The sequence below is a fragment of the Pochonia chlamydosporia genome, chromosome 6 (assembly GCF_001653235.2).
Source record: "Pochonia chlamydosporia 170 chromosome 6, whole genome shotgun sequence".
In the NCBI taxonomy this organism is placed as follows: Eukaryota; Fungi; Ascomycota; class Sordariomycetes; order Hypocreales; family Clavicipitaceae; genus Pochonia; species Pochonia chlamydosporia.
In genome coordinates, this window is record NC_035795.1 from 1,145,737 (window position 1) to 1,161,547 (window position 15,811).

General features: G+C 50.6%; 4 protein-coding genes across 4 annotated transcripts; 2 read left to right on the top strand and 2 right to left on the bottom strand.

Annotated features, from left to right (window-relative positions):
- Positions 1 to 1,657: 1,657 nt before the first annotated feature.
- VFPPC_09211 (WD domain-containing protein) lies at positions 1,658 to 3,955 on the top strand (the record flags this gene model as incomplete). The annotated part of the gene is made up of 2 exons (XM_018287786.1): positions 1,658 to 2,713; positions 2,801 to 3,955. 2 exons carry the CDS (start codon positions 1,658 to 1,660, stop codon positions 3,953 to 3,955), a joined length of 2,211 nt encoding a protein of 736 aa, XP_018140937.1.
- A 2,980-nt stretch (positions 3,956 to 6,935) lies between these two features.
- VFPPC_09210 (glycoside hydrolase family 17) lies at positions 6,936 to 8,698 on the bottom strand (the record flags this gene model as incomplete). Its single annotated transcript, XM_018287785.1, has 2 exons — positions 6,936 to 8,419; positions 8,530 to 8,698. The coding sequence occupies 2 exons, from the start codon at positions 8,696 to 8,698 to the stop codon at positions 6,936 to 6,938; spliced, it is 1,653 nt and encodes a 550-aa protein (XP_018140936.1).
- A 1,447-nt stretch (positions 8,699 to 10,145) lies between these two features.
- On the bottom strand, positions 10,146 to 10,481 carry VFPPC_09209 (hypothetical protein; the record flags this gene model as incomplete). The annotated part of the gene is made up of 1 exon (XM_018287784.2): positions 10,146 to 10,481. One exon carries the CDS (start codon positions 10,479 to 10,481, stop codon positions 10,146 to 10,148), a length of 336 nt encoding a protein of 111 aa, XP_018140935.2.
- A 690-nt stretch (positions 10,482 to 11,171) lies between these two features.
- On the top strand, positions 11,172 to 14,584 carry VFPPC_09208 (mitochondrial exoribonuclease Cyt-4; the record flags this gene model as incomplete). The annotated part of the gene is made up of 4 exons (XM_022428646.1): positions 11,172 to 11,205; positions 11,449 to 11,477; positions 11,545 to 11,897; positions 11,959 to 14,584. The coding sequence occupies 4 exons, from the start codon at positions 11,172 to 11,174 to the stop codon at positions 14,582 to 14,584; spliced, it is 3,042 nt and encodes a 1,013-aa protein (XP_022284222.1).
- Positions 14,585 to 15,811: the final 1,227 nt, after the last annotated feature.

The following is a 15,811-nucleotide window of genomic DNA, read 5'->3' on the forward strand; positions in this document are numbered from 1 at the left end:
GAACTGCTTCTACTGACTTTGGCACGCCCGACAAAAAGGCCACACCACCGGCGAACCTGGCAAACTTCAAGGTTGTCAGCATCCTGGTTCATCCTGGCGTGGCCCCAACCATTCCATTCCATCCCATATCCACTCTCCAAGAGTCAAGACCCGGTGTGATCCTTGGGAACTGCGCAAAAGTCCATCCGTCCGATCTGCTCTTGTTCATGACAATTGCTCGGCGGTTGATCCTATGGTGTCAGCGGAACCTGGACAGTCGGCAAAAGTCTTCTCAACTGTACTTAAAACCGCCACTGGCAAACCGTTATTGTCGTCACTCTGAGCTGTGTGGCTACTTGAGTCTCCAGGTTGCAGCATACCCAAGCAAGCAGCCAATCCATATTATCATTACTATCACAAAAAAAAACGCCTCCAGCCAGGACAGGCTTTTCAGAATCTGTGCAAGGTCCTCGTCGTTCATCTGGCCTTTTGATCCATTCACAAATTCGAACCCTGAACCCTGAACACTTTGTTTGGGGCGGCAATTCGGGCTGCCATCGATCACCACTAGTGCAACTCTTTGACCTTCGACTGGCTTGGTGCCGGCAGATTACGGGAAAAATATCCGTGACGGCCCTCTAAAATTCGAGACTCCATCAATACGGTGCTGTGCGCACGAATTTACCGCTCTTGATCAGGGCGCTCGCTGGAGTGACCTCCAAGCCTTGAGGAGTCTTGTCGGATTCGGAATCAGAATCCAAAGATCATCAGTCAGCTGCAAGCTACAGAGTGCTTGCGAGCCACCAGACCTTTGCCTTGTACTACAAGCCCAGTGCCTCAGTTCACCTGGCTCTCAACCTTTCGACTCTATTTTCTCCTTTAACAATTTCAACATTGAATGAGAGCCTCCTTTGATGGCCAATTCTGTCTTCTGGCCATTATCTTGCATCTCGCCGCTACAACACTTCAGTCTGTTTCCTCTTTGGCTTTCATAAAACATCAGATGCTGCTTGTGACAGCCTGGCAAAGAATGTGCTCTTCTTATGTCCCAATAAGAGGGCAGTGTTACATGAGGTATCTCTAAAGGCTTACTTCTTGACCCCCCCTTCGACGTCACACGGCTGCTTCCCAAGTCTCGATTAGCCTCGGGGCACTTCTCCTAGTTCTGGATTCATGCTATACATGATATACCGTTAGAATTGAACGGCATATCGTCTGGCAGAAGATAGGCGCCATCTCATCCACCATCGTCAACACATTTGGCATTCCTTGTGCAGCGCTGCCCCTCCCTGAACAAGATCGTCGCCTCAGCCCGCAGCGCCGGAAAAAGAAATACAACTTATCTATTCGCCAGCACCACCGCGCGCCGTCGGTCGCAAAAGCAAAAAAAAAAGGAAAAGAAAAATATATCCCCCAACCGACGACCTGACTGCTAAATTGGCAAGGGTAGGCGTCCCCCGAATTAGAAAACGGTCAAGAGAGGGCGACACGAGTTATTAGTGACAAATTTCGACCGAACCCCCCAAGAAAGAGCTGTCGCAAAAGCAAGCCCTGGTTGTGATACATCAGACCTACCCGAGCCTAGCTGGAACGCAGAAGGCGGATCTCTCGCGTTCTTCCGGCTAACAGGCAATTTAAATACTCTTGGGTAGCGCCCCTGTCAGTCAGTAGCGCCGCCATGCGCTTGTCCTGTCCGTCAACGGAACAGTCTCGCAGCGAGTCGGACTGGTCGCCGCAGGATGAAGAAGGTTCTCAACATTCCGGGAACTGCGCTGGAGTTGCTTCTCCCATTACCGACGACGGCCACGAAGACGACGGCATTGACACTTGCGGCATTTTGACACATACTCGACAGCTAACCGCTGACCCGAGCACGGTCATGACAGCTGCCCGACCGGACAACCAAATCATTACATCATACAACTTTGAAGCGAGCCTCTCTTCCTACCATATTCCTGCCTATAACCCCCACCAGTCGCACCGGTCGCCAACCTCAGAGCATTACGGCGAAGACAGCGATGAGGACATGAGCGATACCGAAGGCGGCGTCTCCCTCAGTCAAGTTACGTCTGCGACCAATATCGAAGACCATACCGTCCCAGATATCGTTAGTGCTGGTGTCGACTACGGCCAAGGCGAAGGCAGCGACCACGAGTACGACTTCGACGGTGATCTTGACCTTGCCGCCCACCACTCGGACAACGATGACCCTGTTCCGACCCAACCTTTCGATCCCTATCTCAACTTCAACGGCCCGCCAAACTTTCCTGTACACCTGCATACCCTTTACGGGGCTGCATATATCATGGGGACTGAATTTCCTTCCCAGGCATGGGCTGGCGCAAATGGCCCTCATGGCATTGTTCCCGTACTAGACGTGGACATGACAGAATTGGACGATGCCACGAATGCGTTACCGCCTGTCCAACTCAGCAACCCCAATCCAAGTATTCCCGGAGCCGAAAATCTTGGTCTACTTGATTTCCTCCGCACCTGGGCTTATCAGGGCAGCTTTCCTGACAGCCCTCGATGTCGTCCACCGCATCTCCACAAAGTAATCAAACAAGCCCACGCACCGGTGAAGGAGGTCAATTATTCAGATCTTGATGGCGATGACTGTGATATGCAAGGCTTGAACTGGACGACAATGGAGACCACCCGGAGCAACGCGAGAGCAACACGCTATCGCACCTACAAAAACTACGTCAATCATCAAGGATCCGACGTTTTGACGGTATGTACAAAGTCATGAATGCCGGCGAATGCCGGCGACAAACCCGACTGTCTACTGTGCTGTTGCTAACAATTTTATTATGTCTAGCCGCACATGGATGATGAGTCTATTCCTTCATCTGACAGCTTCTTCCGCTTCAGAAGAATGAATATTCGACAAGACGTTCACCTAGCGCACTTCCAGCTCCGGAATGTCTTGGCCTGCCCTTCAAGAACACACGCGTATTATCCCAGCCCTGTGGGTGTGAATAGGACCAACACAATTTCACGCACAACCGACGTCATCATGAGCATTCGAGACTTTCCCACAATGGGCGCCGCATTGTCAAGCTTGGATGCTGCTTGTGGTGTATTGATGGGTGGAACTTTTGGCGGCGATTATTATCTTAAATCCCTAGATTGTGACGACAAGACAAGGTTCACCGAAGGTCAAATAACATCAGACTTTAGCGGCATCACCAACCACATAAAGATTTACCGGCCGCGACGTTCCTGCGGCCCTGTGGCAGCCATCGCCAGTAACGATTGTGGATTTCGAGTCATGGACATTGGTACGGAGCACTTTATTTCAGAGTCGATGTATCCATTTGCTCTCAACTGCTCAGCATTATCACCGGATCACCGCCTTCGCGTGCTTGTAGGTGACAGTTCCGAGGCCCTCATTACAAATGCAGACACTGGGGAGGTGTTACAAAAGCTTGCCGGACATCGGGATTACGGCTTCGCCTGCGATTGGTCTGAAGATGGGAGGACGGTAGCAACCGGCTTCCAGGATCGTGGCGTCAAGATATGGGATGCACGGCGATGGTGCAACTCAAGTGGTATTAGCACGCCGTTGTGTACCATCCGATCAGAGATGGCAAGTGTGCGAGGGTTACGATTTTCACCCCTGGGCAGTGGCAAACCGATCTTAGTCGCCGCCGAGGAAGCGGATTACATCAATTTCATCGATGCCCAAACATTTGCCTCGAAGCAGACAATTGACGTTTTTGGCGAGATTGGCGGGATCGCATTTGCAAATGACGGGCAAGATATCAATATTTTATGCTGCGATAAGCACCGCGGTGGTCTGCTGCAGTTGGAACGTTGCGGGCGTCGGCCGGAGCCGTTGCTCGAGAATCTGGAGCACCACCGATTGCCACGATATCGATATCTGGCGGAAGATGACGAAGCACAATTTGAGGACAAATGGGCTCGCAGCCGTAGATCGGCTTTTTATGACAAAACGCTGGAGCCATTCTAGGACCAACGAGTGCGGTCTTCATTCAATATTACGACGCCACGGCTATACATACTTGACCAAAATCGAGCATAATCTACGCATCATACCACCCACCCATCCTCGACACAATGTACGCAAAAGCGATTCGAATTCAAGGTTCGAGTTAGCAGCGTAACCTAGTTGCAGGTTTTCTACGTCTCATACGTCTTGTCTTCTTCCTACTTATTACTTTATACCCATCCCTATCCGAACTTTTGCGATCTTTTTGCATAAACATATTCCCTTTGGATGATTTGCGTTTTACAATAAATAATTCAAGCAGGCGTCATAATCTGCCCCGCTGCGACATTGGGACGCATAGTGCTGGGCGGATTGGCCCAAAACATGCGTACGCGGTGTACATGTACACGTACATAAAATGTATATGCGTGTACACCTTGGCAGCCGAAAACAGACGGCGCTGCTTCACTTTCTGTCTTGTTGGTTTATTACGAGGGAAAAGCACATGGTCTTAGATTGAAAACATGGCGACGGGGCAACATCTTTCTTTTGGCGGTTTAATATTTTAGCACTGGGACATACAGCAGACTTCTTGTGTTTGTTTTAGTATCTGAACGTGGCGTGCTTGCCACACTTGGTTGCTCCTCGAGGGGACATGGTGGCATCTGATACTTATTTACTCCGTACATCCCTTGATGTCACGGGCTGGGTGGAACATGTTTTTTGTCTTTTTGGATGGGCTGTTCTTTTCTTCGGGACGGTTGAGCCGACATCAGCACGAATAGATCAGCCGGTGATTTGGTATACGGGTACTGCATTTGCACGGAAGACAGGGAGTGGAATACATATACGTTTCAATGATATCGCATTGGATAGTTGCAGCTGTCACGGTCTCCCACCACGATTGCAACATACCTAAGTACATTGCGTCAGTGACTGTTACATTCATTCCTTCATCATCTGGGTATTTATTATGTGCCGTGCCAGCAAAACCAGTCACCTCCAAGAGCAGTGTCAATCTAGTAACACTTCATTTTCGATCACTTTTACCCACACCCCTGCGGATTGACTCACCCTTCACCCTGTCGCAATCGGAAGTCTCATCCTGTCTTACATCCCGCCATACACACGGAGCACAAGTACAGCAGTACCGCCCTTCAACCAGGGCAGGGCAGCGTGAGACATTTCAGATTTTTTGATCTTTTTATTTTTTTTGGTCCTCTCAAAACATGGGAGTGAGACAATCACATCGAGAGTCACGTGAGTGATTTGGCGGTGAAGGACTGTGCTTTTTGGATGGTGATTGTTTGGGGGTTACACCGCGTGTTTGAGCACGTGTGTGTGCGATGGGTGAGTTTGTTGTAGTTGTGAGGCTGGTGGATGAGTTTGCTGGTTGGGATTTGGGGTGTGGCTTGGTAGATAGGGTGATGATGAGAAGTGGTTGTGAGCTTACTGAGGAACTTGGATGAGAATGGAGGTACTTGTATCTGTTGTTTGTAATGGGTATAGAAATTGTGGTGTAGTGACTCGACGTTAGACGCCAAGCATTCTTTCAGTGTGTTAACGAGCACGCGGTTCGAGGTTCAGATCTTCAAGTAGATACTCCATACTTTTATGTGAAAGCATCTGAACAGTCTGGTGTATCCGTCAGTCGCCTCATGCACGACCCGGTGTACGCCATAGCACATACTCCAACTCACGCACACAAGGCGGTATGCCCTTCAACTATCAGACATTCTAGATATCCATCGTGGCATCCTACGAACTAGAACCTGATGAGATGATCCTCAAACAATCAAGTAGTAAGCTCACAGTACTTGAATCATAAGTGTAGAAACCTGGTACCAGCCCAACCACGGCGACAGCCTACATAAGGTGATACCACAAGTAGCCACACTCTTCAACATACAAGTCAGAAATCACGACCACACTCGGGTCCATACGCACTGCACCAATATTCCCACACACATCTATAAGAAAGCCCCCAGTCCAGCTTGAAAACATGCTCACCTCCACACCAAACTCGCCATCATCAAGCAAACTCACATCCAACTCGACCAGCACAGCATATCCACAACCCAAAAACCAACCTAACAACCTAGCCAGCTCACATACCCAACACCAACGCCCAATATAGCACATCACTTACCCACACGCAAAAAACACAAAAACTTACACATCACGCCAAGCCAACACATACCGCGCAGACACACCTACGCCCCGACCACCCAGCGAACCCACGCACAGCACGTTTCAGACACGGATAGTTTTGTTTCCCTCCCAGCGCCAGCGGCGGTCAAAAATGCCAAGGTCGGAATTAGGCGCCAATTTTGGAGCCAAGAGAACAATTTGGGCTGGGCTGACTAGTCGAGTCAGATACTGTACACTGAACATTGGACCAATTGGTGTCGGCAGTTGAAAATGACGGGGGATGAACGGGGCAATCTTGGCTCATGAACTAGTGGAAATTGGATACCACCTGAGGCACCGGGGTAGTTGGAGGGAAATTACACCATCCTCACAGAGTACAAACAGACAGTTGACAACGAATGAAGAAACTCAACTTCAATGAAGCTCGTCCCAAGTAGACTTAATAAATTACACCATTATGAATCAGATGCTAAATGTACAAAGAAAGATCCAAATATATTTTGCTTGTCACAAGAAATAAACACCAAAGACTCCCATCAAACCTAGAGAAGAAAAGCTTTGCCAAATGAGGAATGAGGAAATAGAAAGATAAAAAGGCCCAAAACGTACAATCAGCAAGACCCTTTACCTTCACATCCCACCCATTTATGCGTCCCATGGATGATAAAGAAAAATGGTGGCGCTTATCGCTCGCCTCTGGTGAAGTAGTCCCTTGCATGATCCGGATCGAGTTGAGCTCTTTTCACTGTTTCGTTCATATACATTTAGCGAGAGCTTCAGCGAAGCAGTCTCGCCCATGGGACATTCGAGACAACCAAACTAAGTGGACCCGTAGTCATCTCATTTTCCTTTACAATGAAATCTTGATGCCGAAAGAGGCACCCAGACCCCAGCCCTGCTCACAACCCAAGGGGCCGGCGGCCTTCCAGTAGTCGTTCTCGAAAGAGAAGAAGACGACTGAGTCGCCGCACTTCTGTCGGATCGACTTGACGGCAATGGACTGCTCGCTGAGACCAGGAATAGCCAGGCCGTTGGTGATACCCGTCACGGGCCAGCCAGTCTCAAGGGTGATGACCTTCTTGCCGCAAATCTTCTCGAGAATGTCCATCTGGCCCTGAACAAAGTTTCCGGCCTGGCTAGGAGCGATTCCAGTGTTGAAGAAGGGGTGGATATTGGCACCAGTAAGGTCGATGACAGAGCAAAGAGTCGAGGACACGTCCTTGCGCTGCCAGATGTTGAGAGTCTCGGAAATGGTGACGAGACCAGAGTATTTACCGGAGCACTTGCTCTTGACAGCAACAACGAGGTCCTTGAGCTGCTGGGCAGAGCAGTAGTTGTTCATAATGGCCTCGTTACCGATGACGAGAAGCTCGACGAGATCCCAGTGGTTCCATGCAGCGAGTTCGTCGACCTGCTCCTTGATATCGGGAGTGTTGATGGAGCAGCCAGAGCCCTTGACGAAGACACCGATAATCATCTTCAGGCCGTGCTTCTTGCAGGCATCTCCGACATTCTTGAGAGTGTTGCAGTCAGTAGAGTAGACTCGGACGTTGATGAAGCCAGCCTGCTTGATGGAGGCAATATCAACATCAACCTGGCTGGCACTCTTGCACTGGCCATTGCTGCCGACATAAGGAGTGTAGGTGATGCCCATGTGGTCATTAGAGCTCTTCAGGCCGCCAGTAGGGGGGGACTTCTTGGGAGCCTCGGGAGTCTTGACGGGAGGGGGAGGGGGAGGAGCCTGGGTCTTCACCGGGGCGGGAGCCGGAGCCGGGGTGGAGGTTGGGAGACCCTTGCTGGTGAGAGGGCAAATGGTAACGTAGCCGGTCTTGGTGACGGTGACGACCTGCTCGGGAGCAGTGTACGTGCCGGGCTTATAGGTGGCAGGAGTAGGATAGACGATGACGGTCTCCTCGCTGACCGTGGTGGTGATGGGAGCAATGGTGTAAGTACCAGCGCTGGGGCAGACGTAGGTGGTCTGGACAATGGTGCTGGTGGTGACGGTGCCGCTGGTGTGAACGGTAGCGACCGGGCAAGTGACAGTGGTAGCAGTCACGACAACAGTCGTCACGCCACCAATGGTGTGAGTGCCCGAGGGAACCTTGGTCGAAGTGGCATCGCAAACAGTGGTGGTCTGCGTGACTGTGACGGTAGTCGCCGGGAAGGTGTAGGTGCCAGGAGTTGGGCAGGTGTGGACAACGGGAGTAGGCACCACAACGATCTCGGTAGTGGCAGGAGGAGCCTTGGTCGTCGGGGGAGGAGGAGGAGGAGCCGGAGTAGAGGACTCGGTGCAAGTAACCGTCTCGGTCTGGGTCTTGGTGGCGTGAACAATGACTATTCATCTCGTTAGCAAATTTTGGTCGACTGGAATCCTGCCTTCTCGAAGGGGGGCTCGACGAGACACCACTGTGTAAGTCGCTGTCGATGGGAACGTTGCTACGTACGAGTAGGCTCGCCAGTGATTGTCTTCCAGATGGTAGTGCAGCCAGGAGTGCACATCTCGCCGGTCTCATTCAGACCCTTCTTGAAAAGGTGCTCGTGGGCATGGCGGTGGTGGGCAGCAGAGACGCCGCTGGCCAGCGCCGCCAGGGCGACGGCAACAAATCCCTTCATCGCGAAATATAAAGTGAGTTTGATCTTGGTCCGAAATCTCGAGTCGTTAGGAAAAGAATGCCCGCTAAAGGAGTGAAGCGGTAAGTTGGTGAATGGAAATGAACGAAAGGACGAAAGAAGCTGTGGAAGCCTTTTCTTGTTACGACCTCGACATTAGCGGTGGGTGCGTGAGGAGGGAGGGAGAAAGAGAGGAACCGAACCCAGCTGCAGCCGGGGACGTGGTTATTATTATGATAGTGATTTTGGCGGCCATGCAGGTCCAGTCAGACTGGCCTGTGTGTCTGTGGCAACATGGGTGCCCTTGGAACAGGGCATGGGTAGATGCAGTCGTCGACCATCCACTTCGGCCTGGGGGTCATATTCGTTCGGTCGGTCGTTCGTTCGTTATTAGTCCTGGCGTTGGGTTTGTTCCTGGATTCTCTCGCAAATGCCCACCCGCAAGGAACAATAACCGTCCATGCCCATGCCCACAATCAGGTACAGAAAGTCGCCGCAACGCCTCGGCGACTAGTCAGGTACCACAGGGAACCAGAGACAAGGGGTGTGGAAGCAATGCAAGCCACCGCCCTCACCGTTGGCTCCATCTGTCATCTGCGGCTTTCTGCGCAACTGGGCACACAGGCTCACGTACCTTGGCCAGCACCCAAGCTAGCCCAAGGGCCGCCAGCCAAAATAGGAGAGGGTGGAGATTCCAAGGTGCAGTTAATTTCCACCGTCCACTTGGCCCGTCAAAGGGGCGGTCACCAGCCCTTTGGGGATGGCTTTGGACCTTCAGAGCCACGTCGAATCCAACGTGGACCAGGGACTGTCGCCGGGGTTATTTTCAGGTCTGGGAAATGAGTGGCCATTTGGCTCTTCGCTGTGGGCACAACTCTAGCCATCCTTTTAGTGAAATGAGATGGAGTCACTTGCGAGTGCAATATCGCCTTGCAACTTGGCGCCAATTCCAGTGTATAGGGGAAGCGCCTTTTGCCTATGTGAATGGCCAACGTAACCCTGTACGGAGATGAGGCCTTTCACTTCGTTTGTAGCTTCGCGCTTGATGTTTTGATTTGGTTTTTGATGGTGAATGTAATTGTCATTCGGCAGGCGTGTTTTTGTGAAATGAGCACTGACGCACCAGCCAAGTCAACCACTCAGACTCAAGAGTCCGCTGTTCTTCGTGTAAGCGCCATTGTCTGTTGACGATCCTTCGCCCCTTTTGGCTGCGGCCCGTGTGGATTGAGATTGTTCCTGCATGCGACCGCATCCATCCTCCTGTCCAAGACACCAACCAGACCACACCACCATTCTCAAGCCAACCCGTATTTGGTCTCTGTGGAGTCCAGCTTGGTTTGTGGCGTGTACTTTCTCCAGCAATCCTCTGGTCAAGCTCAATCTTGGATCGTTCTTTTTTTCAATGTTGATTGAATTTTCTCAACCTAGCATGTCATGCAAGTTTGATCTTTCAAGGTGCTGTGTGTGGTTTCTTACCCGCCACATTTGAGTGGATTGGTGGGAATGGACGGAGAACGGAGCTTGGTCTCTCGGCCGGTACTTCGTTCCTCAAGCTCTGGTTGCTTAGGCCATTTGAGACCTTGTCGCATTTTTGACTTGGCATTGTTGTCCCTTTTTTTTTTGGTCCATCGACGGGTCCTCTGGAGGCGCAGCTGGCAGAATGAAGTGATGCCAGTACGGTTCCATCGACCAGTTTACGGAGTACTGCCCTGTCATATCCACAGAGTATTCCCGACTCTCTCCTTTTGCTTCGGGGTTGTTGGATTGCACTGTCTTCCTTACTCATGGCTTAGTACCACTCCAACCGTCGGTCGAGATCGGTCACCAGCAAGGTTGCACAGTCTCCTTACCGGCTAATTACCTCCTGCCATGCCAAATCATTTGCCACTGGCAGCAGTGGGCAAGTGGCGGTTCACCGAGTTCTGCCGTGTCTTCCGTGGACTAACTAGATTGCACTGCAACTCCTTGGTCCGAGCTAGTTATCGTAAAAAGGCGACGCTTCATCCATTGGGATGCTGTTGGATCGATTCATCGATCGGCCAGGGTGCCTGTTTCGCCGATCCATAATACTGGATGTTCTGCTTGTTACGGAGGACGGAGTGGTTGAAGATCGTCCTTTGTTTGGTGTGCATTGATCAACATGGACAATTGACACTGATCCGCTTTCCTGTCGCCCTCTGTCAGGAGGTCGTTCGGATGGCTTGGCATCAAGTTGCTTGCAATATGATGTCTGAGCTTATTCATGTTGTGGAGCTGAATCGGAATGCGGGAAGTGCACTTGTTCAGGTGGGACGAACCGATGCGGTAGATGAAAGGATTTGAAGAGAACCAGAGAAATCGCCAATAGGTGTTGCTATGTTATTGTCATAAACTCAATCGTCAATCGTCAATCGTCAATTGAAACAGACCCGTCCACCGACTACTTTGGACTTTTGTGTAGTAGCTTGATGATGCTTCGAGGTAGGCAGCAAACAAAATGTTGACACGTCGGCAGATCCCCCTGGCGTGGAGTAAGTGCGACCCAAGCCATGTGGGGGGTCACGTGATGGCGTGTCATCAAAAATCTTGGTTTGAGCTTCAAGCGTCAAAGGACGCGACAGATGCAGAAGCTCGGTATCTCATTAGAACTCATCCAAGGCGACCAGTAAGCGCCATGCTACGGCACTCGAGGCAGACATATATATGTTGCAACTGCCTAGCTCGCCGTGCTAGTAGCCCCAGGGGATCCCTTTCTTTTCTCACTTCGCGCATAGTGGTACCTGACCCAGTCTCAAATGATAGAGTTCGTCCTCAAAGATTGAATTGAACCAGTATTCTGCATTATGCTTACAAATATTCCACCTGTGTAGAAATGGGCTACCACGCAAGCTCCAGCGGCCACGACCTCTGCCTATGGGAAGTCCAACATTCCCAATTCGCCGACGCCCGATTTCAATGACGGTAATATCGACGACCTTGTCGAAGAATTGCCAATTCGTGAACGTCTACGGCAATGGGCAATAACAAACGAAAATCTTGGACCGAGAGCCATGCCTCCAGATGCTTTCATCTTTGGAAATGTCGCCAACAGCTTCAGCCGAACGCAGTCAACGGGGTCGCGTGAACTTGATCAACTGCGGTTAGCGACTCGAAGCATGGCGGACGAGGAGGTATCTGCTGTAGCCTCTGGCTCAAGGAACCCTGGAGATCTAGTAGAATTGAGGTAAGGTCCCATCTTGGGTGGTGTCTTCACTCATCGCCATGTTGACTCACGAATCTGATAGACAACAAGGCTCTCGAGTCCCCGTATTTGCGATTTATCTTGGCTACTTTGGCGACAGAAATCACTTTTATGCGGCCAATGGGAGATGGGTTACGAGCATGGGATTTTCCGCTCTATTTACAGTTTCCAACTTTGCGACGATGCAAGAGTTACAACCCGTGTTGGCCAAGATTCCACGCCATGGCAGTCCGGAGGAATTCGATGAGTTGCGCGACAATGATCAAGGGCCATCAAGAGAAGATGGCATTGTGCTCATTGATAAGATGACCCAGTTCAGGAGGTCTTCGGAATCAGTCTATCAGGCAAACATGACCAATCTTGATAGAGCTCGCGATCTCTTATCGAGGCCTCGAGAGATCAGGTATCTCAGTCTGTTTGAAATTGCCGATATCCTGCTCCCTGCAAATATGAAAGGATCTCGGGGTTTCCCTCCTCCAGCTCTGTATGCTGTTCACACAGCGCTATCCCAAAACGACATCGCATTTAGCCCTCTGAGCCCATCAGCTGACTGTCATCGGCGTGACCACCTATTTGAAATTTTTCCTCAGAACCATGCGCAGATAATCACTAATATTGCAGCTTGGGTACGCGCGTATACTGACTCGAGTGCAAAGAAATCACGCCTGCTCAACCGCACTGACCTAGGAGAGATACCTCTGGGCAGATTTATTCTGGAAGCCCGTGAGGCTGTTGCAAAAAGCCGCGAGACCCGCGAATGGACGCCACATGGAATTTTGAAAACGTCACCGAGCGTAACCTTGCCCGCAAGTGACTGGTCACCGGCTAGCAAAGACGTGATACAATTCCTCGAGTGGTGGGCGAGTTACAACTTGTTTGACGCGGGATCCCGATTCCATTCGTACGGCGCCCTCATTCTTCGGTCATTAAACCTGTATAGTGGTGCACCACTGGACCAAAGTACGGCATGGACATTTCTTCAAGAGATCGGTGTTGTGGCTCCATGGGAAATTCCTTCTCGGTATAGAGTACGTCTTCCAGGAACGTCAGTTACCAAAGGTGGTGGGATTTCCCGTCCTGTGCCCCAATCCCTGAGGAAGTCAATACGGCCAGATATTGCGGAGGGTGCGAGAAAGCTACGATCTGGATCGCCAATATTCTGTATCGATGCACCCTCCACGATGGTTATTGACGATGGTATTTCTCTGGAACGTACTGAACAAGCTGGCGAGTTTTGGATCCATGTCCATGCTGCCGACCCTGCTTCGGTCATTAAGCCTGACTCGGAGCTGGGCAGGTTTATGGAGCTAATTCCAGAAAATATCTACCTTCCTGGCCATTTCCAGGCAATGCTGCCATCGACCGTAGGAGATGGTGACCTCAAGGACTACAAGTCAGAGAGTTTGGTGAAGCAATATTCGCTTCGATCTGGTAGCCCAGCATTAACTTTTAGCGCAAAGGTGAATGAAGCTGGTGACATTCTGGATTACCGAGTTGATGCCAGCACGCTGGAAGATGTTGTATACATGGACCCCGAAGATGTGGCCGACTTTTGTGGCGAGGAGACGCTGCCATCTCCTACAGGCTACAATTTTGAGGTTGGAACTCCCCCTGATGTCATCCAAACAACTCCTGAACGGCGCATGATGGCTACAAACGACTTGGGTGCATCGAGCAAGGATGACATTTTAACTCTATATCGCCTCGCAGAAGCACTCAAGCAAAAGAGGCTAGGGAAAGGAGCTTGGCCACATTTTTTCCCTCGGCCGTCGGTGCAGGTATTCTTCAACGATGCAATACCGGAAGCCGAAGCATCAGCTGGAGCAATTTCCGTTCCACCGGATCCGTACATCAAAGTTGGCACCGAAACATCTACTGGCTGCTCTGTGGTGTCCAACACCATGGTTCTGGCAGGAGAAATCGCAGCTCGCTGGTGCTGTGAGCGTGGCATTCCCATTCCGTATCGCAAGGATGAAAAGTCAGCGGAAAATTTCGACGCAGCATTCAACTTGGCAACAAAGGAGATTTACCCCTTGATTCACCAGGGCGTAGAGCCGTCGGCGAGTCACCGACAGCAACTGTCGAGGCTGACGGGAGGAATACAAATCTCATCACAGCCCGGGCCATATTTCCTTCTAGGGTTAGACATGTACGCCAAGGCAACATCTCCTCTCCGTCGATTCTCAGATCTTCTCGTCCATTGGCAAATACACGCAGCATTGGCATACGAACGGGAAAGCCAGCGAAAAATTGACCCAACAATGGACTCCCTGGACGCCATTCTTCCGTTCTCTAATACCTCGTTAAGCAATACGCTCCCACTGCTACAAACGCGTGAGAAAATGGCCCGGACCATCTCGCGGGGTACGTTGGATTGGATTCTCATCGCACTTGTCCGAGCGTGGCGTTTTGAGGACAAGGCGCCGCGCACGCTTCGCTTCACCGTCGACTCACGCTGGCGTCAGGGCGTCCTGGGCCGTCTGGATATGTTTGACCTGAACGCCGCCATGGACATTGCCGGACTGAACGGATGTCGGCTTGTGAAGGACGTCCGAGTCGGCGACGAGTTCGAAGTCGAGTTGGCAGATGTCAATGTGCACTCTCGGCAGATTCTTGTCAAGGCACTGCGATATCTCCCCAGTGACACCGCCAAGATTGTGCTGCCGTAATAGGCGTTAACACTGACGTCGTGGCCTAACGGGCCGTTTGTCACACCTGCTTAACCGAAGGGTCCTCAGTATGCAGCGATGACATGCTGGCGGGCCGTGTGCGGACTGGTTTGACAGAATACCAATTTCATCCGCGTACTAGCGGTATCCAGCGCCATTTGCTCAATTTGCTCACACCAATGTAATAATAACAGCAAATCATGTACGATACTTACTCATCTCATTTACGACCTAACCGCTTCCTACACCGCTCACAATAGACTTGTCCACGATATATTGAAATACGGAAGAACTCATATCGCAGGATTGGATAGATGACACCTTGGCGCCACTGGCTTGGTATTATAGAAAACTTGGACCTTGGTACCTACCGAATTACTAGGTAATTACCCTGTACTTTGTACAGATGATGAAAATGCCAAATGGCTACGTAACAATTGCCGAGTCTAATATAATCTCGGACAACCATTCATGTATAGAATATCCTCAAGCTTATTAGTGAATGAGGTACGTCCAGCTATTTGCCTCACTTAGCGAGAGCTTGGCGCACCATTGACAAATAAATTGTTCAAAAGGAGTGTCCCGTGATATCTACCTTTAACTACCTGATATCTCAGCCCATTGCTCCTAAGCGGAGGACATGCTTGGCACGTACATCCAATGTCGTGAAGCACATGAATTCGAAATTGTACATCGCAGTAGCCCGTTCATGATACCACGAACAACATCAATGTCATGACACTGCGTCAACAGACACTCAGTCTAGCAAAGACACTCAACCCTTGTGACAAATTATGCAATTTCGCAGATGCTCAAGACTAGACCATGTCAAGTTCAAGGCAGTGACTCTGCTCAAAGCCACAGGCACCACTTCACACCTGTGTACTTATGAATCTCCACCGATAATGACATACGTCCTAATCGTCATGACACAAATTGTGTCGTTCACTGACGGTGCAAAATTGCTGTTTACTATGTTATATAGTGTGGTTTCTACTTCTACTTTGTATTATTGCTGTCCATCGTCAATTAGTTCTCGTCCCGTGCGTACATTGTTTTGTCTCATTTCGCTCATAACACTGCACTGTCTCGTGTTGAAACTACCTGTGTCTGCAATTTCTCTGATTATGTACTCTCCATAGTCAAACGGACCCAGCCGCCGCATGCACCTTGAACACCAAGCTGAACCCTTCCAAACACGTCCTACTCACAACACGCGCAGCATAC